This window comes from Chiloscyllium punctatum, chromosome 5 (assembly GCF_047496795.1).
Source record: "Chiloscyllium punctatum isolate Juve2018m chromosome 5, sChiPun1.3, whole genome shotgun sequence".
In the NCBI taxonomy this organism is placed as follows: domain Eukaryota; kingdom Metazoa; phylum Chordata; class Chondrichthyes; order Orectolobiformes; family Hemiscylliidae; genus Chiloscyllium; species Chiloscyllium punctatum.
The window spans coordinates 72427018-72451822 of record NC_092743.1 but is presented as its reverse complement, the minus strand read 5'-3'; the positions used below and the strand labels follow the sequence as shown (position 1 = coordinate 72451822).

Sequence of the window (24805 nt, the reverse complement as noted above, 5' to 3'; positions counted from 1 at the left end):
AAAAATTCCATGAATAGTTTGAAAAATTAAATTGCTTGACAAATTCTCATTTCTCCAACACTAAACAAGTGTGAATTTTGTTTGCTGATGCTCTAGAACAAAGAAGGTATATAAAATTTGGAGGCTGCAAACAATTTAAACTATTTATCTAATGTTCATAGAAATATTTACATTGATAAACATGCAAAGTTGAACACCTGAAAAAGCACAAAATTAATGTTGTTATATTTTCACTACAAACTTAATTTGTGAGGTACAGGTTGAAAGCCAATTTTGTAATTGATGTAAAGTACTTGCTTTAAAGCAAAAGAAAATAAATTGCACAAAGCTTCAAATTTAACAACTTTTCCAGGTTGCTAAAAAAATTTGCTCATTGTTAATATATCTCCTGTCTGAAACATTTGTTTTTCCATCTAATTTTGTGTCCAAAGACATTTTTTGGGCATAAATTCAATGATGTTATGATAGCTGAATTCTTTGTCTCACCTAACTTTCATTCATAAATGAAATACTTCTGAATACATCCCATCACCTTGCTGATTGCACATTTTTTATTCATTGTATATTTTTAAGCATAGTCTTGGGTTTTTCACAATATAGTTCTTTTTCAGTATTCACTATAGCCTTGTTTGGAATGACAATAAGTGAGTGCATAGTTTGGCCAATAACCTCATCTTCCATAAAAGGAAGAGTAACATCATCATATACTACTTCATGTATCAAGAATTGCATGAATCAGTCAATTTATCTGCTGAATTTCCACTTACTGTGCTTGGTCTGACAAGCCAATGTTCCTTACTTTGTCTTTCAAATTGTCTTCTAATGCTTTTTTCAAGAACCACCATTGTACTATTCTTCTTATATATAATTTCTTAGCCTGAATATGTAATGCCTTGTCATTATTCTTCAACTCTGTCTCTTCAGTGTGCAAAGGAACTTTCATCTTATTGAGGTTAGCACTCAAATACTTTGTATTGAGTCTTAATTTAATTTTTTTAATGTCATTCTCAATACTTTGAGTTTTAAACATAGATATTTCACTGATAATATCAGTTAAGTTTTTGTTTAATATGGAGAATTTTTCACTTCCAGAGGTTAAACCATTAGATTTCTTAATGTCAAAAATATAATTTTCATCTTCAAAATGTATCCATCGATTCTCCACATCTGATTTTTTTTGATATACAAATCTTCGGCTCTCCTCACTGGTTAAATCAATTACAGCCGTAAGAATTGGGCAGTGCTGACCACATAAAAAATGGACTTTATCCAGAGAATCAGGATTTTGAAGAGCTTTGGCAGTTTCTTTAGATGGCTGCTCCATCACCTTTTCTTGACATAATGGCTGGGCCAGGGGACCAACTTTGTTGTCAAACATTCGAAACGCCACTGATGAAAAAGATGAATCATTGTCACTAATTTCACCATACATCTGTGTAGTCCCAATGCACACTTCAGGTGATTGTTTGATGTTTTCATTCCTTTTGGCAATATGGGAACCACCAGACATATTTCTACACTTATTTTTTTGACAGTTTAATTCTGGGAATGGTTCTGAATCACTCCCATGAAGCATGTTAAAATATCTGCACATAGGTCTTGATGTGGTCCTCTCCTCAATCTCTGTTGATGATAATTCAGTAAGCACAAAACCTGAATGCATAGTGCTAACTTGTGGATGTGCAGAATCAACACTTGTGTTATCAAATGTTGTAGAAGTTAGATTTCCATACATTCCCATGTTTAAAGGTGGAGACTTCCTTATTAAATGGTTTTCTTTTAGCAACCATCTCCCCTTTTCAATATACAGACCATCACTGATGTCATTGATCTTTCCAGAATGGAAAATGGTTTCTGTTTCTGCACAGAAATTGGATGACTGATCATGTGAAATGCACTTTGATATACGTGATTTATTGTACATTCTCTCAGTAGCTTGCCTAACAAAAGTAGCAGAGAAATGTTTGGTTTTCAACATGTCTTCCTCTCCCTCTGTAGTCATTTCGTTTGATGCTTGGGAATTGTAATCACTTGGAATATCATTAGCACTTTCTGGATTCTCTTCAGACAAGTCAGATGTCTGCTGTCTTTCTAAGTGCTTTTTGACATGATTTAATGGTCTGGTGGGGAATGTAAATGGCAATAATTCCTGATTATCAATTTCACTTTCAATGAAAGTGTTATTACAGATTACTTTTGTTTGTATCAATTGATTGTTGTCAGTTTTCCTTCCATTCTCAAAACCAATGTTAGAAACCACAGATGTTGACAGTCTGTAAGCAGGTATTTCACAACTATAACTATTGCTCATGTGGTCCCTCTGACAAAAATCATCTCTGTGCTTCAATCGACATTCATCATTTGTCAGAAGTGACTTATGCATTAAACTTTGAAAAGAGATCTTATTTTGAACATACGGTGCATCTGAAGCTGTTAACAATTCATTGTTATTTTTAATACCATTATGACATGTTAAGTGATAATTAGTTTCATTATCTCTCTGATTTTCTGAATGCTTATGTTCATTGTTATTCATGTTGTTGTCATGGAAGAATTCTTTATCTTTAGCAAAACCTTCACGTCTTATTTCTTCAGTATGTTGTAAACTTCCAATCTCCTCTGTAGGATCACAGCCTTCTGTAGGATTAGTTCTCCCGGCAATTTCTCTCTCAATCCATTCCTTGTTTATACCTTTTTCGTCTTTGAATATGCCTTCACTTTGAAACAAGGAATCAATTATTATCTGATCTTTTAAAATGTCAGAAGAAATTAGATGGTCTCTAGTACTGAATAGTTCAGATACCTTGTCACCACTTTCTTGCATTTTATCAGATTCTTTAGTTCTGCCTTTACTTGAAAGAATGTTAGCATTATCATTAACATCTTCCTTTGCTTCTACTTCTTCAGCATGGCCTAGCTGTGCAATTATGTTTTGTGTATGCAAACTTTTTACACTTTCAACAACATTGATTTGTTGCAGACCACCAAATGAAGCAGTTTGTTCAGCACCTGAAGTTGCAGACCATAAATGGCATTTTGTGTTAGTGTTATTTTCAAAATCGTAGCCAAATTCTTCATGTTGGTTTTTCTGAACCTTGATGAACTGAGAGTCACATTTGTGTAGATTTGAAATGGTTCTCTCTAAATCAGCAGTTTCTTGAAACTTGATAATATGTTTTACAGACTGCAAAAATCTTATTACCTCTAAATAATTGCAGTTATTCATCACCAGCTTCTCGCTGTCTGGTGAAACTGGAATATTAACATTCAAATTCATAATTGCAAACCAAGCAAGGAGAACCTTTGATGATGTACTCAGTGTAGCAGCAAGATGTTCTGAAATATCAGGTATTTCATTAGTCTTAGCTGAACGAGTTTTGTAGCTCTGTTGAGAGATAGCTTTGATCATATCAACCACTGATTGCAGCTTGCATAACACTTCACTTAGATCAAGTTCACCAATAGAGCCTTTTTCTTCAGCTATTTCAGAAACTAGTCCAACATCAGTTTGAATTGCAATGTCATTTTTATCTTTTGCGAAGTCAATTATATTAAGTTTGCTATCAGTCATTTTCATAATGGTACTGCATGGATTCTCATTTGAATTGGCTGCAAATTTAATCTCTCCTTCTGAAGCAGTTACTCGACATTGCGATGAATGATCATTGATGCAGTAATCTGGCATTTCATGTGTCTCATTTACAACTTTGGCTGATAGTTGTACTAATTTGTGCTCATCTGGTTCCTTTGTTTCAGATTTAATTTTTTTGATTTGATTAATAAAATCAGAATCACTATCAGGCAATTCAAATGCTTCTCTGAAATCACTAGTCAAATTATCAATTGGCTGCTCCTCTTCAAGTTGCGTTAGTGAAGAAGGCCTAAGATTTAAGTCATAGCACACCATATTTGAAGTGGGTGACATTCTTCCTTGCCCATTTTGTACAAGATTTTGATGTTGAGAAATATCATGTGGTTTCTGCTCTTTTTGTTGCAAAGTAGGAAAACTTTGAACGGAGGTTTCAACATCACATTTAAAATTTTCAACTTGAAATGTTTTTCTCTTTTCCTTTGCCTGATTTTTCCATTTCTTTCTGCTAGTATCAGAACAACTCTTTTGGATGTTGTTTTGTGTTGAACTACTGTTGATGTTGCTGATTTGTTTTTTATTTCCACCTGGTGGAGAATCAGAGTCAAGACTGGTTTTTAGCGAGGACCTTCTTGGCAAATTAGAATTTTCACCAGTTGTAACTACGCTACACTGAACACCTTCTTCATGAAACTGATGGAATTCTTTTTCGCAGGCTCTTATTGAAGAAAAATCATCTTGGAAAACATTTACTTCAGGGGAGGATATCACAGAGCTGTTATTGTTGTTGATGGTGCTAATGTCTTGGGATCCCATTCTTTGTAATTTATTGTCCAGTAATTCAGTACTACTAGGCCCTTTGTCTGGTGGGCAAATTATTGATAACACATTAGAATTGATTTCTTCAGGATGTATCAATCTTGTTGACTTGTGAGATACATAACTATCACTGCCGATTTCAATATGAAATGTCACTTTGCTTTCATTAGACATTTCAACAGGAGTAAGATCACTGGTCTGATGCCTGTCAGCATCAATGACTAATAATTCTTGATGATCACTCAAGATGTCAGGTTTCGCAAGCTGGTCTAGTACTTGAGCTTCTTGTGAATAACTGCTATATTCTAGGTGCAACTTTGCATTATCGCTTGTATGGTTTCTGGTCTTCTGCTCATATATTCGGCAACACATAGTCACTGTGTCATTGATAACAGGGTTTGCCTTGTCAGTTCTGCAAAAAGCTCTTTCCTCTTCATTGGTAGATAAAGAATCATTTAAATCTGTATTAACTGGCAGTTCTACCTCAGCAGATTTAATACATTCCTGATTTCTGATTGCAGAACTCTGGGAATACTTTGAAGCTTCCAAAAAGCAACACATTCTGGCTTCACAAATCTCAGAACTGCAAGAACAGCTTGTGTTTACATCAGTTTTCTGTTTTCTTCCTGTGAATGTATCTGAACATACCAGTCTAGATGACAAGCCACTTGTGTCATTATGAATTGATGCAGAAGATCTAGAATATGTGAATAAAGCACTCATTGGTCTCCTTAAATCTTTTTTACCTTGTTTTGAAATGGAGTAGATTGGATCTGCTGAATTGGGTCTCAAATTTAATTTTGCAAAGTTACCACATCCAATTTCTTCCAAGTAATGTGGGAATGCATTTGTTGTATTCATATGCTCAGTGTTGGGATTAGTTTCCATTACAGTTAATTGATCTTCATAGTAGGGTCTTGAAGACATTGAAGTAGAGTTTTTCAAAACAAAAGATGTGCTTTTATCAAAGGTGTTTTTTTCTTCTGCTTGAGCATCTACATTATTCTCTTCCCATGCTTGTAAATCATCAGAAATAACATAATTATTTCTTTTCCAAGATTCTATTGATTTGGACATTGCAAAACGCTCACAACAGTGCTCTATTATACTCTCTCCAAGTCCTGACTCCTCCAGGCTTGGAAGTGTAATAATATTTACAGTAGTTTTTGTATCAGGGCTTACAATCATACTATTCAGAGTTCTCTGGTTCTGCATTATTTTTCCAGGATCAGGATTTCTCTTATAACAGTACAATGGTTCCAATTCCATCTCCAATTTAGATAGATTTTCTTTTGTGTACAAAGAATTACTTTGCGAGATATCATAATGTTCAGTATTATCTTGTTCCGTATGTATCGTGCCTTTTTGTGGTATACAGAGATCATCAAGTTCTTGCTCATGGTCCATTTTTTCAAAATGCATTGATTTAGGATTATGATGACAATGTACACTAATCAAATTTGTTGATTCAACATCAGATTCTTGTTGTGAATTGCAAGTATTATTTGTCTCTTTACATATATCAGAACGATTAATTGTAGTAGTCCATTGTACTGTCTCGCTTTCCTTTATTTGGAGGTGCACTCTCATTTCTACTGTCATGCTACCATCTTCATTCATGTAGATGAGCTTCTCAATATCATCTTCTGATGGTATCACAAACCTATCCTCTCTTGTATAAATGCAACTGTTGTCAGAGCATGTTTCATTTTCAGGTAAAGAGAAGCTGTTCGCTAAAAAGTTTTTATTGTCATTCACATATAAGTTACCAGAAGACGTGGAATAAAGCTCAGAATTTGTGCTAGAAGGAGATACTGAGTTAATCTTCCATTGTCTTCTCCCTGACTTTATCTTATCTGTGCACAAAGAAGGGGAGCGAAAAGTGACGAAGAGGATCCTCAGTCCCAAAGGCAAAGATGCAGAACAAGAGAAAGTAAGAAAATATATAAAAAAAGAAGAAAGGTTAGCAAAGAAATTTTGAAAGTAAAATTAAGTACACAAATACATTATTTAGATGAACAAAAAGTATTGGCAAAGACAAAGTATCAAACTTAATTCAATTTTCAGAAAAAGTAGAAACTGAAAAAAGATACGGTATTAATTACCACTCCTTTGCCCTTTATAACTTTCTACTGAAAGAAAGTTTCTAGAAATATGCTTTTTTTTCACTTTTTCCATTTTTCAATTAATGACTCCAGCATGACAATATTGTAACTTACACCACAGTGACATTATGATTTTATCATTTATTATCATATTACACTGCTAAACTAACTCACATTAAGTTACAGGGAATTTTTCTGGTGAACGTCAATTGGAGGCTAGGGTGAAACAAGAGGAAAGGGGAGAGCTAACAAAATGTGGAAGGGTGGGGGTGTGGGGGGAGCAAGAAGAAAAGGGGCACAACAAAGGTTGATGCTCAATTCAGACAAGTATTGGCAGGTGGTGTGGACAAAAAATTGAGGACAAAGCCTTAATTACCTTTACTGACCCCTACCTGCTCACTCCCAGCATTCTACAATTTTAATTGTGGTGGGGTAAGAATCAGGAGGGTCACTAACCCTTCATCCAAAATTAATGGCCTCTTTGTACCCTGTCAGAGTTTTCCAAATATCAAGTCTCACCCCAAGATAATTAACGTCCTACCGTACACAAAGTCTGGCAAGTAGCCTGGCAGAGAAGAGCCAAATTCACCATTGTCTTCTCTTTTCTAGTGGGTATGGGAAATCCAGCAAAATTTTGCACAGTGAGTTAAAAGAAGGGAGAGTACAGGGAGGAGCTGAAGACAGGAAGGAGATGAGAGGGTAATGTGGTGAGGCAAGTTAAGGAAAGGCACCACACAAGTAAGTGAAAATGGTGATGAGACAGAACTGGTGGGAAAGGAAAATTTGGAGGTAGATGATGGGGCACAATTTTGTTGGTGTAGAAAGTCAGAGGCAGAGCTATCAGCTCTTCCATATCATGGAGCCCAACCAGATTCTTTGACAATAGAGCAGCCAATTACTGGGAACACCATCCATTTAAAAAGAGATGAAATCCTACTTTCAAGATATACTGGCAATTTTTCAATCCTAGTAGTGCCGTCAAGAGTGTTGACCATTCTTGGGATTGCATCCAACCAGAAGCAGTAACACCCTCAGGAGAAGGTGAACAAAGGTCAGGGCAGCTGTTTCCATTGAGGGAGGAACCAGAGGATCATAGAACCCATACAGAGCCAGCGTGTCCCTGTTAGAGTTAAGTGTAAGGGTGGCAGGAGTGAGTGAACCCTGGATGACTGGAATTATTGAGGCCCTGGTGAAGAAAAAGGAGGCATTTGCCATGTAATGGTCGCTGCAATCAAGTGAATTCCTTGAGGAGTATAGAGGGTGTTAGAGTACACTTCAGAGAAATTAGGAAAGCTGACATAGGGCAGGAGATGGCTTTGACCAAGGCAAAGGAGAATCCAAAGGGCTTCTGTAAGTACATGAAGGAAAAAAAACGTAACCAAGGAGACAATGGAGCCTCAAAGATCAACAAAGTTGTCTGTGTGCGGAGCCACAAGTGATGGGTAAGACCCTAAAATGAATACATTTTTATCAGCATTTACTGTTGATAAAGGCATGGATGTTAGGAAACTTGAGGAAATAAATGGTGATGTCTTGAAGAGAATCCACATTATAGAAGAGGTGGTGCTGGAACTCTTGCAATGCATTAAGGTAAATAAATTCCTGGGATCTAATAAAGTGTAACCCAGGATCTTGCGAGAGGGTAGGGAGGAAATTCCTAATGCAGATATTTGTATCATTAACAGCCACAGGTGAAGTGCCAAAGACTGGAGTGTGGTTGATGTTGTACCATTAAATAAAAACCATGTTGTCTGAGAGACAGGATCTAGAGGCATTTGGAGAGGCTAGGACGCGTTTGAGATAGCATGGCTTTTTGCATGGAAAATCATGTCTCACGAATTAGAGTTTTTGAGAATATGATCAAGAAAGCAGATGCTAGACATTGTTTACATTATGATTTGGAGATGCCGGTGTTGGACTGGGGTGTACAAAGTTAAAAATCACATAACACAGGTTTTAGTCCAACAGGTTTAATTGGAAGCATACTAGCTTTCAGAGCGTCGCTCTTTCATCAGGTGATAATGGAGGGCTCAATCCTAACACACAGAATTTATAGCAAAAATTTACAGTGAATTATACATTGAAAAATTGATTGTTAAGTCTTTCATCTGTTTGAATACCATAATAGTTTCACTCCTTTCATGTGTAAATCACAATTTTTTTTTTTTAAAAGTTGCATTCTCAGGTTAGCTATTAACAATGGGTGATAGCTAGACAATATGTTGAAGGTGTTAGCCCCCTGTGTTCTCTGTCTCTGCCATGATGTTTAGATCGATTCTAATCTAAAAAGTGAGATAACAGAGTTTTACATGAATTCATGCAGTTTTTGAGCAAAGTACAATGTAACCCTGCAAATACAAATTCACCCCATAAAATACATGTGTGCATGTGGGTCTTCGTTTGTCTGTGTGTGTGTCTGTCTGTCTGTCTGTCTGGGTTGGGGTTGTGAGTGTGAGAAAGTGTATGTGTGTAGTTAGTGTAGAGTGTCTTAAGTCTTTTCAGTAACATCCTCAAAAAATTCAATCGTTTGTGAAACATTATTTTCCTTGCACAAAAACCATGCTGACTATCCCTAATCAATTTTGCCTCTAACCATCCATAAATCCCATCTTTCATAATCACCTCCAACAATTCATCCATGACCGAAGTCAGACTCACAGGTCGAGAGCTCCCCAGTTTCTCCTTAACCTTTCTTAAAAAAAGATACATTAGCCACACCCCAGTCATCAGACACTTCACCTACAGATATAGATGATGCAAATATTTCTGCAACGAGTCTCGCAGTTTCCTCCCTTACTTCCCACAATGTTCTGGGATACATTAGGTAAGACAGGTTAGGAAAAATGAGGAGGAGGACAGCAGAGAAAAGGAAGATAGGTAGAGGCAGAAGAGTGAAAGGTAAGAGTACTAAGGGCAGGCAACATGACAGAAAAGAGAGCATGGAGAGAAGATAAGCACATAGCTGAAATGAGATTTGGTAAAAGGGCAGAGGTACTTAAAAAGTAGAACATGGAAAGAATGAAAGGGAAGGAGGAATGGAGAAGATCCAATAAAGACAAAGATTTAGAAAGGGGTAGGCAGGAGGACTGTCTGTATGCAGGATAGAAAAGACATGAGGAGACTGTGTGAAGAAGGGGAAGAGAGAGGATTAAGGTGCACAACAAATGGAGATCAGAAGGGGAGAGGGGTTCGGAAAAAAGTTTGACATTGACGAGATACAACAAATATTCAAAACAAGACAGACTGGAGAGTAGATTTATATTGAAAACTTCCTTCTTTTGATTTACATTTAAAATATCAGAGGTACATCGACTGGATTGTTTTATAGACATGCTTTCAGAAAGTATTTCCAAAGTTCGGATACACAAGTTTTTTTTTACAAAAAACGGTCAGAGTCTATTTCATTTCTGAAGCACCGATTTTTCATCAATTAATTTCTGCTTTTGGGTCCTTGGACTGGCATCTTTCTCAAAGCCTGGGCATGTGTGGAATTTTGTTTTATGTACCTATGAAAAGTGAATTCTTTGATCCATATCTTCCACAGTTTACAAAGGCTTATGACACCATCTCCTACATCATACTATAATATATCCATAGTCAGCTAACACAATTAATTTTCATCCCATTGTGTTTATTTCCAGTTTCTCTTTTCCACTTTAAATGGACTTATCATTACTCATTGGATCACACAGTGCTCACATTATCAAAAAAGATAATACATGTTTATTACAAACACTAAATGGCAACATTCCATAACAGATCAATGCACTAAAATAGCAATTACATTCGAGTAACACTCTAAAGAGAATTATCAAAATTAGGGCAGGATATGAGAAAGCTTGACCATTGGTGGTATATATTTGGCGTGCTACTGGTGATTTTCTAATGTGTTATTAGCAGGTAGTTCCCCAGCATCAAAACAAATTTATAAAATCAATCCCTTAAATCAATTGCATAATTTATTTTAATGAAGAATCGCACTTTTGAAGAAGGGAAGTCATACCATAATCACACCACATGTACGTTCTACCACAATAAATAATATTGTATAGTAAGAAAGACTGGAGGGCCTAAGTGGCCAACCCCTGCTCCTAAATACTCATGAAACAAGTAATGGATGTTAAAAAAATAATAATTGCTAAAGTTGCTTGAGAACCAAATGTTCTATAAAAGGCAAAATTATTCAACTTCACAGATTGTACCTTTTGGGCACAATAAATAAAAAAAGACAAATGGATAGTGGACTCTTATAAGAACCTGCCTGATTTTGCTACATATGAAATAACAGATTTATCGATTGAATTGTTTCACAGACATGTGCTTTGAAAGAAAATTTCCAAAATTCTAATATACAAGTTTTTTTCTTTTAACCATTAGTATCCAGTAAAATCCCTTAGCAATCAATTCACTTACAGAATAGCATAGGAAATGTATAAAGTTTTCAACTAAAACACCTCAAATTATTGAATCTTTAAATAAAAAATAAAATTGACAACGTAGTCAGTCACTGAAATATAAATTGCAAGTTATAAACCGTGATAAGTAACTGGACTATTATTTGCTCTTATGTTTCGCTAGATGGTGAATTTCTCCACTTTGTCAGATCACAAGTAAAAATAAATTCCCTGTTATACAAGCTGAAATGATGAAATTTACAAAGAACTCTATCACTTGATTGTATAAGTTATCAGCTCAATAAGACTGAAAAAAGAATAATATGTATGTATAACACAAGTATACAAAGATTTTTTAAAAACTTACAGTATTTTCCTGCTTTTTTGAAATTCTTGAGCTGATCACGATTTGATATTTGTGGAAATTTTGAATCAACATATTTTCTCAGCTTATAACCCTCACGGCCAACAGCAACAACAGCATCAAGTTTAAATTTCACAGGGTAAAGAGAATCAATCTGAAACAATCAGAATGAATTTATAGTTTAAATAAAATAAGGAAAAAAACTGCACAATGCACCAATGCACAAATCTAACATCAGATAGTGAATCTGATGAGGTCTTTGTTTACCAAATATGAAGTAACACAGAGTGTGAATTACATAAGAATTCTGTTTATTTCAGAATTACAGTAGTGCATTATAAGAACAATAAGAAATTTACTACACATATACTACTCATGCACAGTCTGCTTTTTGGGTTGCATTTTAGGCAAAAGAATAGACATGGAGCAGAAGGAAGAGCAGGGACCATTATAATGTACTAAAGCCTGGACAAAAAAAAACCATTGAAGAAGGAGGCAAACAAGTTGAGGCAGAAATGAAACAATTTATGAAAGAATGCCAACACTGGAAGCATATAAATGCATAAGTAGCAGACCATTTAGCCTAGTTCCACCATCCAAATTGTTACCCTCCAATATTGTCTCAGGGAATGCCTGAGGCCAAATGGAATGACAGAACCCGGTGATGGATAATTTTATTAATTGTATGAATTAGTTAGACAAATAAAGAGAACTAGTAATCAGTGGGGTGAGTGTTTTGAGAAGTGTGAATAACTGAAATTATGCCCTAACATAAAAAGAATCAAAGTCCAAATTTTAAGTCCAATTACCTTTCGGAGTATTACACAAGTGGGATCATGACTGAACCATGACCTAAGTCCTCATATTCACATTTTGCCAAGATCTGAATGCATTTGTTTTGTAATGTATGGTACACCTGACGTGACTAGATAAGAATGGGAAAATGAATTGTTATAAAAGGTTGTGTAAGGTCGATTGCATGACAGGTAGATGTGGAATCAAGAGAACATGAAAGTCAAGAAAAGGTGTTGGAGGAGATTGAAGTTGAATTAATATGTACAGATTGAAAACAGTCAGTGCCACATTGCCAATATTTTTCAAAAGGAAATCATTCAGGAGATTACAGAAGCATAATCAGAACATTAAAAAGTTCCAACATTTGATAGTGTGATATCTTACTGAAACATACATATTCAACACACTACTATGCATAAAGAATAACAGGTGAGGCTTGCAGATTTATCAAGAATATGAAATGTCATAACACACTTAAAATGGGCTCAACCATCTTATATTACAGCAATTCTATAAGAAGTATTTATGTGAAACGTTGCTGTTTCTATCACATCTATGCCCTTTGCAAAGAATTCTGATCAAAACTGCACACAGTGAACAATTATAATTGCAGCACAATTACCCTTTAAAGAGATTCACCACCATATCTCAACAACTTGTGCCTTAGAATACAAAAATTATGGATCGATTTTGTATATGCTACAGATGACCATGCAGCTTCAAAGTGATGCCTGCAATAAGCGTGTATATTTTGGACAGAGTCATGGCAGACACCAGTTAGTGACCATTACCATACACATTTATTGAACAGCCATTGGAAATTTGCAAGAATAGAGTTGTCAGTCAACAGTATCATTATGGAATTGAGCACTCTAGCTAATTCTCATGCCCAGAAGGCATGACAAATGACATCCTAACTTGTATTTCAAAAACATATGTTTTGTTCAAAAATTTAGAAAAGGGTAATTACTATACTTAAAATTCTCAGTTATTGAACATAAAATGAGCAAGTTGCTGGCTTCTAGAAATTTCCAGCAATTACCAGGACAAGTGCAAATTTATCATGTCCTGGAATATCACACTCCTTTTGTGTAGCTATTTCAAATAAATCAATATGATGGAACTCCCAAATTGGATGAGACTAATATACTGGGGAGGGAAAGTTGCTAGTGCTGTTTGGGAGAATTTAAACTAGTAAGGTGGGGGAGGGCACCCAGGAAAATAGTGAGGAAAGAGATCAATTTGAGACTGGTACAGTTGGGAGAGGGTGCAAGTCAAAGTCAGAGCAGGCAGGAACAAAGCAAAGAACGAGGAAGGACTGATAAATTAAACTGCATTTATTTCAATGTAAGAAGCCTAACAGGGAAGGCAAATGAACTCAGGGCATGGTTAGGAACATGGGTCTGGAATATCACAGCAATTACAGAGATATGACTCAGGGATGGACAGGACTGGCAGCTTAATGCTCCACTCAAATGCTATCGGAAGGATAGAAAAGGGGTCAAGCAAGGAGAGGGAGTAGCGTCTTTGATTAGGGATAAGATTACGGCTGTATTTAGGAGTATATTCCTGCAAATACATCCGGGGATGTTATTTAGGTGGAACTGTGAAATAGGAACGGGATGATCACCTAATTGGGATTGTATTATAGATCCCCTAATTAGTCAGAGGGAAATTGAGAAACAAATTGAGGAAATCTCAGCTATCTGTAAGAATAATAGGGTGGTTACGGTCGGGGATTTTAACTTTCCAAACATAGACTGGCACTGCCATAGTGTTAAGAGTTTAGATGGAGAAGAATTTGTTAAGTGTGCACAAGAAAATTTTCTGATTCAGTCTGTGGACTTACCTACTAGAGAAGGTGCAAAACCTGACCTACTCTTGGGAAATAAGGCAGAGCAAGTGACTGAGGTACAAATGGGGCCAGTGGCCATAATTCTATTAGTTTTAAAATAGTGATGGAAAAGAATAGACAGGATCTAAAATTCAAAAGTTCTAAATTGGAGGAAGGCCAATTTTGACAGTATTAGGCAAGACCTTTCAAAAGTTGATTGGGGATGGATGCTTGTAGGTAAAGGACAGCTTGAAATTGGGAAGCTTTCAAAAATGAGATAACAAGAGTCCAGAGGCAGTATATTCCTATTAGGGTGAAATGAAAGGCTGGTAGTTATAGGGAATGCTGGATGACTACAGAAATTGAGATTTGATTAAGAAAAAGGAAGCATATGTCAGGTATAGACAGGAGAGATCGAGTGAATCCTTAGAAGAGTATAAAAGCAGCAGGATAATACTGAGAGGGAAATCAGGATGGCAAAAAGGGGATAGGAAATAGCTTTAGCAAACAGCGTTAAGGAGAATACAAAGGGATTTTATAAATACACTAAGGACAAATGGTAACTAGGGAGAGAATAGGACCACTCAAAGATCAGAAAGGCAACCTTTGTTTGAAGATGGGGGAGATACTAAATGAGTATTTTGTGTCAGTATTTACTGCAGAGAAGGGCATGGAAGATACAGAATGTGGGGAAATAGATGGTGACTTCTTGTAAACGTCCATATTACAGAAGTGGAGGTGCTGAATGTCTTAAAATGCATAAACGTGGTTAAATCCCCAGGACCTGATCAGGTGTACCCTAGAACTCTGGGGGAAGCTAGGAAAGCGATTGCTGGGCCTCTTGCTGAGATATTTGTATCATCGATAGTGACAGGTGAGATGCAGGAAGACGAGAGATTGGCTAAGATGGTGACACTATTTAAGGTGGTAAGGAAAAATCAGGGACTATAGGTTGGTCAGCCTGACATTGGTGGTGGGCAAGTTGTTGAAGGGAATCTGAGGGGCATGATTTACATGTATTTGGAAAGGCAAAGACTGATTAGGAATAGTCAACATGGCTTTGTACATGTCTAACTTGACTGAGATTTTTGAAGAAATAACAATGAGGATTGATGAGGGCAGAGTGGTGGACGTGATCTATATGTACTTCTGTAAAGCGTTCGACAAGTTCCTCATCGTCAACTGTTTAGCAAGGTTAGATCACATGGAATACAGGAAGAACAACCCAATTGGATATAAAACTGGCTCAAAGGTACAAGACAGAGGAAGATGGAGAGCAGCTTTTCAGACTGGAGGCCCAATGACCATTGGTGTGCCGCAAGGATAGGTGCTGGGTCCACTGCTTTTCATTTATATAAATGATTTGGATGCTAACAAAGGAGGTATAGATGGTAAGTTTGCAGATGACACCAAATTTGGTGGTGCAGTAGACGGCAAAGGAGGTTACCTCAGAGTACAACGGGATCTTGATCAGATGGGCCAATGGGCCAAGATGTGGCAAATGGAGTTTAATTTAGATAAATTTGAGGTGATGTATTTTGGAAAGGCAACTCAGGGCAGGACTTATCCATTTATGGTAAGGTTCTGGGGTGTGTTGCTGAACAAAGAGAGCTTTGAGTCACAGGTAGAGAGAATAGTGAAGGTGGTATTTGGTATGCTTTCCTTTACTGGTCAAAGCATTGAGTATAGGAGTTGGGAAGTCATGTTTCAGCTGTACAGGACACTGGTTAGACTGCTTTTGGAATATTGTGTGAAATTCTGGTCTCCCTGCTGCAGGAAGGATGTTGCGAAACTTGAATGAGTTCAAAAAAGATTTACAAAGATATTGCCAGGGTTGGAGGATTTGAGCTATAGGGAGAGGCTGAATAGGCTGGGGTTGCTTTCCCTAGGAGTGTCAGAGACTGAAGGGTGACGTTATAGAGGTTTATAAAATCATGAGGGGTATGAATAGTGTGAATAGAAAAAATATTTTCCCTGGGTTGGGGGAGTTGACACCTGAAGGGCATAGGTTTAGGGTGAGAGGGGAAAGATTTAAAAGGGACCTAAAGGGCAATGTTTTCACGCAGAGGGTGGTGCGTGTATGGAATGAGCTGCCAGAGGAATTGCAAAGGCTGATACAATAGCAACATTTAAAAGGCATCTAGATGGGTATATGAGTAGGGAGTATTAAGAGAGATTTAGGCCCCATGATGGGAGATGGGATTAGATTAAATTTAGGTTATCTTATTATGAGCTATGATGAGCATCTGAGCAACAAGATGAAAATGACATGGAACTCAATTAGATTAGGATATCTGGTTGGCATGGATGAGTTGGACCAAAGGGTCTTGGAGTCATAGAGAAGTACAGCATGGAAACAGACCCTTCGGTCCAACCCGTCCGTGCTGACCAGATATCCCAACCCAATCTAGTCCCACCTGACAGCATCTGGCCGATATCCCTGCAAATCATTTCTATTCATATACCCATCCAAATGCCTCTTAAATGTTGCAATTGAACCTGCACCACTTCCTCTGGCAGCTCATTCCATACACGCACCACCCTCTGCACGAAAAAGTTGTCCCTTAGGTCTTTTTTATATCTTTCCCCTCTCACCCTAAACCTATGCCCTCTAGTTCTGGACTCCCCCACCCCGGGGAAAAAACTTTGTCTATTTATCCTATCCATGCCCCTCATAATTTTGTAAACCTCTATAAGGTCACCCCTCAGCCTCCGACGCTCCAGGAAAAACAACCCCAGCCTGATCAGCCTCTCCCCATAGCTCAAAACCTTCAAACCCTGGCAACATCCTTGTAAATCGTTTCTGAAAACTTTCATGTTTCAAAACATCTTTGTGATAGGAAGGAGACTAGAATTGCATGTAATATTCGAACAGTGGCCTAACCAATGTCCTGTACAGCCACAACATGACCTCCCAACTCCTGTACACAATACTCTGACCAATAAAGGAAAGCATACCAAATGCCTTCTTCACTATCCTATCTACCTGTGACTCCACTTTCAAGGAGCTATGAACCTGCACTCCAAGGTCTCTATTCAGCAACACTCCCTCGGACCTTACCATTAAGTGTATAAGTCCTGCTAAGATTTGCTTTCCCAAAATGCAGCACCTCGCATTTATCCGAATTAAACTCCATCTGCCACTTCTCAACCCATTGGCCCATCTGATCCAGATCCTGTGGTAATCGGAGGTAACCTTCTTCGCTGTCCACTACACGTCCAATTTTGGTGTCATCTGCAAGCTTACTAACTATACCTCTTATGCTCTTATCCAAATCATTTATATAAATGGCAAAAAGTAGAGGGCCCAGCACTGATCCTTGTGGCACTCCACTGGTCACAGGCCTCCATTCTGAAAAACAACTCTCCACCCTCTGTCTTCTACCTTTGAGCCAGTTCTGTATCCAAATGGCTAGTTCTCCTTGTATTCCGCGAGATCTAACCTTGCTAACCAGTCTCCCATAAGGAACCTTGTTGAACGCCTTACTGAAGTCAAATAGATAACTTTTACCACTCTGCCCTCATCAATCCTCTTTGTTACTTCTTCAAAAAACTCAATCAGGTTTGTGAGACATGATTTCCTACGCAAAAAGCCATGTTGACTATCCCTATTCAGTCAGTGCCTTTCCAAATACATGTACATCCTCGTCCTTCAGGATTCCCTCCAACAACTTGCCCACTACCGATGTCAGGCTCACTGGTCTACAGTTCCCTGGCTTGTCCTTAGTGTGGAAACAGGCCCTTCGGCCCAACAAGTCCATACCAACCCTCCGAAGAGCAACCCACCCAGATCCATTCCCCTACACCTAACACTATGGGCAATTTACCGTGGCCAATTCACCTGACCTGCACATCTTTTGGACTGTGTGAGGAAACCGGACCACCCGGAGGAAACCCACGCAGACATGGAGAATGTGCAAACTCCACACAGACAGTCGCCCAAGGTGGGAATTGAACCCAGGTCTCTGGTGCTGTGACGCTGCAGTGCTAACCACTGAGCCACCATGCCGCTGGCCCTCAAAGTGCTCCCTGACTGACACCACAGTCACCTGCCCTGCCTTATTTCCCAAGTTTTGCACCTTCTCTAGTCGCTACATCCACATACTGAATCAGAAAACTTTTTTGTACACACTTAACAGATTCCTCACCATCTAAACCCTTAACATTATGGCAGTCCCAGTCTATGTTTGGAAAGTTAAAATCCCCAACCATAACTATTTTTATTATTCTTACAGATAGCTGAGATCTCCTAACAAGCTTGTTTCTCAATTTCCCTCTGACTATTAGGGAGTCTATAATGCAATCCCAATAAGGTGATCATTCCTTTCTTATTTCTCAGTTCCATCTAAATAACTTCCCTGGATGTATTTCCAGGAATATCCTCCCTCAGCACAATTGTAATGCTATCCCTTATCAAAAATGCCACTCGCCTTCCTCTCTTGCCTCCCTTTCTATCCTTCCTGTAGCATTTGTATCCTGGAACATTAAGCTGTCAGTCCTACCCATCCCTGAGCCATGTTTCTGTAATTGTTATGATATCCCAGTCCCATGTTCCTAACCATGCCCTGAGTTCATCTGCTTTCCCTGTTCGGCCCCTTGCATTGAAAAAAATGCAGTTTAATTTATTAGTTCTACCTTGTCCCTGCCTGCCCTGACTGTTTGACTCGCTTCTGTTCTCAACTGTACAAGTCTCAGATTGATCTCTTTCCTCACTTTCTCCCTGGGTCTCATCCCCCCCACCTTATTCGTTTAAATCCTCCCGAGCAGCTCTAACAAACCGTCCTTCTTGTCCAGGTCACTTCTACCCCAAAAGTGATTCCAATGATCCAAAAATGTGAATCCTTCTCCTATACACCAGCTCCTCAGCCACGCATTCATCTGCTCTATCCTCCTATTTCTGCCCTCACTAGCTCGTAGCACTGAAGTAATCCAGATATTACTACCCTCAAGGACCTCATTTTTAAGTTCCTGCCTAACTCTCTGTAATCTCCCTTCAGAATCTCAACACTTTCCTATTTGTATGCTATACATATCTGTCACTCTATGACATAGGAAAAGGGAGGGGGCAATTCAGCAGACCGTACTTGCAACCTTGACTCCCAATTCATCCACAGGTCACCTTCATTCAATCACTCGCCATTGCCAGGGTGACCTCGTTTTACGTGTCGAATCTCAGATTTTCACAAAATGGCTCAGTGTTCCAACAATTTCCTCAAAATTGTTAAATGTACTAGTTCTCTCTCTTTTTAGCAATCTTTAAATTACATCAATGGTAATAAAATGGCAGAAAAATACAATTACAGTTGAAATACAAACACAGCCTGGCAGGTGAGAAGGTGGTGGGAAGGGGAAACAAAATAAAAAGAGATGATTGACTATTGACCCCAGGATGACTCCCACAACTAATTTTATACTTCAGAGCCAGAGTATTTCCAAGGTTATGCTAATAGAAACAGACTGCTTCAGTATCTGAGGAGTCACAAACAATGCCAAACATCAGCAACTCCAACTCTGACTGCACGATCATTTCAAAAGCAGCTGAAGATATTTGGGCCTACACTGAAGAAATCCTGTGGTAATGTCCTATGGTGACAATAGATGGTGTTCAACAATCAAAACCATCTCCCTTTTTGCTAGCTATGGTTCCCACCAGTAGATGAGCTTTCCCCAACACACAAACTAGATCCTTGATGCCACATTCAGTAAAATGCTGCTATGATATTAAGGGCAGTCATCTTCCCCTCCGAAGTCTGGATTAGTGGTGCAGGAAGAGCACAGCAGTTCAGGCAGCATCCAAGGAGCTTCGAAATCGATGTTTCGGGCAAAGGTCCTTCATCAGGAATAAAGGCAGTGAGCCTTAAGCGTGCAGAGATAAGCTAGAGGAGGGTGGGGGTGGGAAGAAAGTAGCATAGAGTACAATGGGTGAGTGGGGGAGGGAATGAAGGTGATAGGTCAGGGAGGAGAGGGTGGAGTGGATAGGTGGGAAAGGAGATAGGCAGGTAGGACAAGTCATGGGGACAGTGCTGAGCTGGAAGTTTGGAACTAGGGTGAGGTGGGGGAAGGGGAAATGAGGAAACTGTTGAAGTCCACATTGATGCCCTGGGGTTGAAGTGTTCCGAGGCGGAAGACGAGGCATTCTTCCTCCAGGTGTCTGGTGGTGAGGGAGCGGCGGTGAAGGAGGTCCAGGACCTCCATGTCCTTGGCAGAGTGGGAGGGGAGTTGAAATGTTGGGCCATGGGGTGGTGTGGTTGATTGGTGCGGGTATCCCGGAGATGTTCCCTAAAGCACTCTGTTAGGAGGCGCCCAGTCTCCCCAGTGTAGAGGTGACCGCATCAGGAGCAACGGATACAATAAATAATATTAATGGATGTGCAAGTAAAACTTTGATGGATGTGGAAGGCTCCTTTAGGGCCTTGGATAGAGGTGAGGGAAGGAGTTGTGGCCGCAGGTTTTACAGTTCCTGCAGTGGCAGGGGAAAGTGCCAGGATTGGAGGGTGGGTGGTAGGGGGCGTGGACCTGACCAGGTAGTCACAGAGGGAACGGTCTTTGCGGAAGGCGGAAAGGGGTGGGGAGGGAAATCCTGGTGGTGGGGTCTGTTTGGAGGTGGCGGAAATGACAGCAGATGATTTGGTTTATGCGAAGGTTGGTAGGGTGGAAGGTGAGCACCAGGGGTGTGCTGTCCTTGTTGGAGGGGTGGAGTCTGAGGGCGGTGGTGTGGGATGTGGACGACATGCGTTGGAGGGCATCTTTAACCACGTGGGAAGGGAAATTGCGGTCTCTAAAGAAGGAGGCCATCTGGTGTGTTCTGTGGTGGAACTGGTCCTCCTGGGAGCAGATACGGGGGAGGCGGAGGAATTGGAAATACGGGATGGCATTTTTGCAAGAGGTAGGGTGGGAAGAGGTATAATCCAGGTAGCTGTGGGAGTCGGTGGGTTTGTAAAAAATGTCGGTGTCAAGTCAGTCGTCATTAATGGAGATGGAGAGGTCCAGGAAGGGGAGGGAGGTGTCAGAGATGGTCCAGGTAAATTTAAGGTCAGGGTGGAATGTGTTGGTGAAGGTGATGAATTGCTCAATCTCCTCGCGGGAGCACGAGGTGGTGCCAATGCAGTTATCAATGTAGCGGAGGAAGAGGTGGGGAGTGGTGCCAGTGTAATTACGGAAGATCAACTCCACCACAGAACACACCAGATGCCCTCCTTCTTTAAAGCGCCTCCACCATATCTGCTCCCAGGAGGACCAGTTCCACCACAGAACACACCAGATGGCCTCCTTCTTTAGAGACCACAATTTCCCTTCCCACATTGTTAAATATGCCCTCCAACGCATCTCGTCCACATCCTGCACCTCCGCCCTCCGACCCCACCCCTCCAACCGTATCAAAGACAGAACGCCCCCGGTGCTTACCTTCCACCCTACCAACCTTCGCATAAACCAAATCATCCGCCGACATTTCCGCCACCTCCAAACAGACCCCACCACCAGGGATATATTTCCCTCCCCACCCCTTTCCGCTTTCCGCAAAGACCGTTCCCTCCGTGACTACCTGGTCAGGTCCACACCCCCCTACAACCCACACTCCCATCCTGGCACTTTCCCCTGCCACCGCAGGAACTGTAAAACCTGTGCCCACACCTCCTCCCTCACCTCCATCCAAGGCCCTAAAGGAGCCTTCCACATCCATCAAAATTTTACTTGCACATCCACTAATATCATTTATTGTATCCGTTGCTCCTGATGCGGTCACCTCTACATTGGGGAGACTGGGCGCCTCCTAGCAGAGTGCTTTAGGGAACATCTCTGGGACACCCGCACCAATCAACCACACCGCCCCGTGGCCCAACATTTCAACTCCCCCTCCCACTCTGCCAAGGACATGGAGGTCCTGGACCTCCTTCACCGCCGCTCCCTCACCACCAGATGCCTGGAGGAAGAATGCCTCATCTTCCGCCTCGGAACACTTCAACCCCAGGGCATCAATGTGGACTTCAACAGTTTCCTCATTTCCCCTTCCCCCACCTCACCCTAGTTCCAAACTTCTAGCTCAGCACTGTCCCCATGACTTGTCCGGACTTGTCCTACCTGCCTATCTCCTTTTCCACCTATCCACTCCACCCTCTCCTCCCTGACCTATCACCTTCATTCCCTCCCCCACTCACCCATTGTACTCTATGCTACTTTCTCCCCACCCTCACCCTCCTCTACTAGCTTATCCCTCCACGCTTCTGTCCAATGGAAGAGGGTGGAAGAGAGTATAACCAGGGTGGAAGGGGTGTTTGATTATGTTGGCTGTTTTCCCAAGACAGCAGAAAGTTTAGATAGGCTCAGTGGAAGGAAGTTGAAAAACGTGGTGCTGCAAAAACACAGCAGGCCAGGCAGCGTCCGACGAGCAGGAGAATAGACGTTTCGGGCATAAGCCTTTCTTCAGGAAGCCCTTCCTGAAGAAGGACTTATGCCCAAAACGTCAATTCTTCTGCTCCTCGGATGCTTCCTGGCCTGCTGTGTTTTTCCAGCACCATATTTTTCAATTCTGGTCTCCAGTATCTGCAGTCCTCACTTTCTCTCAGTGGAAGGAAGCCTGGTTTTCGTGATGGACTGGGCTGCATTCACAACTCTAATTTCTTGCAATTTTGGGCAGCACACTTGTCATAACAAGCTGTGATAAGTTGTGCCTAAGGAAAGAGAGGCGGTGGTGTGCTTTCCTGATTGTCGTGTCGACGTGGATGGACGAGGATAGATCACTGGCACAAGTAAACAAGTAATTTTTAACAAACTTGCAGAATGGACACATTACTGATAAAATAACTGTATTACAACTTAAGTGATTTGTCGTGGATGTTGGATGGAAGAATAATGGAATACCTACACCTGGGCCAATTGGAGTCGAAGTGAATTTAAATGAAAAAATGTACAGGAGCAAAGAAAGTTATGAGTAAAGACTCGAAAACCAAATTAATGCAACAAGTGACATAAACAAATGCATAAAAGAAAATAAAACAGGGTTCATTAATAGAAGAACAGAATTTAAAACCAGAAAGGTTCTGTTAAAACTAGAAATAAAACTAGTTACAACAGCACTCTTCCTATTGAAGATCCTAGTCAAGTATCTAAAATTGAATCTGCAGAGTAATGAATTAACTAACTTGTTTCAGAAGATACAGCAGAAATGGAGACTAGACTAAAGAAAATTATAATGTTTTATTTGTGAGCAACGCTAAAAATAAAAGTTAGTGCGTAAATATTTCAACATTAGAAGATTTCACTTGCATAACCAAAATGTTTAGCTGTATTTATTTATAGTTCTCTTTGAGCATTCTTTTAGGAAGAGATATCTGCATTTTAAAAAGTCCATGGTTTATTTAGGGTCTGGTATTGAGGGAATACCATACCAGCACAAATACCAAGTTCAGCTTCCCTGAAGGCTACTGAGGAGAAAGCATTGGAGAAGAGCCAAGACCCAGGCAAGAGTGACACAACGAGAGGCAGGCCTGCAGTCAGACTACTTCCCTCAACACCAACATATAAGCAGGGTTCTTGAGATCAGGACGTTGTTCGAAGCAACATCACGTGTGTCTTGGTTGCTGTCCATGCAAAGTCTGGTTCCCAATGACTCTCAATGATTCTTGCCTTTAAACAAAAAGCCTTGCTCCATTAGGACAGTGTGATATCAATAACTACATCACATGAAAAAAAGAGAGCCCATACAAAAGCATCTTCCATTCCCTCAGAATGAATTATGGAGCCTTAAAGATCACTCTCATAGACAATACCAACAATAACAGGTGTCAATGTCACAGTGCTGTCATAGCCTGGGAACTGGCACAATGATGCTAACAGTGCTGTGCTGAATGAGACATGGTGGGCAGGAGATGGACAGTTCAAAGAGTAAGATGGTGGATGCACCTTCTTCTAGAAAAGGTAAATGAGAAGAAGAAAACAAACTCCATTGGTGTGGCTTTATCATACTAACTTGTTTTAATTGGGCAGTGACCTAAGAGGAGATCTAAGCTGAGCTCCCATGGCAATATCAATTGCAGTATTGGGAGAGACACAAACCTCAGGGAAGGTGTGATTGGCAAGAAAGACATGGAAGAAGTGAACATGAATGGACATGAAATGTCTAAAACTTGGCCTGGTTATAACAAATAGCCCATTTAAAAGAGACCTACAAAGCACCTCATGATAACAACTTCAAGCCAGACAGTGGCACCTTCTCGACCAAATCATCATCCTAATCACAAAGATGTTCACATTAACTATGCCAATGACAAAGAGCTGACTGTTGGACTAAATATTAACTAATCCATGCTATTGCCTCCATCAACCTTGCCTACAAAACACCAGCATGTGGAGGAAATTTAATGTCAATGGTCTTCACAAAATCCTTAGTCCAATCTACTCAGTTAGATCCTCATGAGCAACCCAGCTATGCTCAGTGAACAGGAATCACAGAATGCTCTCTGCTTTGTTTATTCTTAAAACTACCATAATCAGCACTTGAGGATACACTTAGCTTCTTGACCCACAAAACGACAAGACCAATTTGATGTGAGAAGCTACCAAATTGCCAGTGTAAAGCATTCGTACACTGAAAATTGGAAATGCTACCAAAATTCATGGGAACAAAAGCAGTTCTACAGATAAATTAATACAGAGGTCCAACCCAAAAACACATGAACCAAAAGAAAGATAGTCAGCAAGAAAAAAAGGGCATGTATCCAGCAACTCATGCACAGCAGTCACTGAGTGGATTCCAGAATGCAGCAAAGAGCAAACACTTTAGGGCCTCCACCTAGAGCTATAAAAGCTCAATGATAAACAGGCAGTCAGCACTTGCTGTAAAGCACCTTTTCAGGATCTCCTCAACAGTGATTCAGAACTCGACAATGGATACCCTTGACCACATTC

General features: G+C 39.9%; 1 protein-coding gene across 1 annotated transcript in view; it reads right to left on the bottom strand.

Moving 5' to 3' along the window:
• Positions 1 to 24805, bottom strand: part of LOC140476793 (uncharacterized) — a 567118-nt gene that overhangs the window by 511107 nt on the left and 31206 nt on the right. The window contains exons 3-4 of the mRNA XM_072569588.1: positions 11275 to 11425; positions 766 to 6264 (exon numbers count right to left, since the gene is read on the bottom strand). Coding sequence (XP_072425689.1) covers positions 766 to 6264; positions 11275 to 11425 — 5650 coding nt within the window. The remainder of the gene's footprint in view (positions 1 to 765; positions 6265 to 11274; positions 11426 to 24805) is intronic.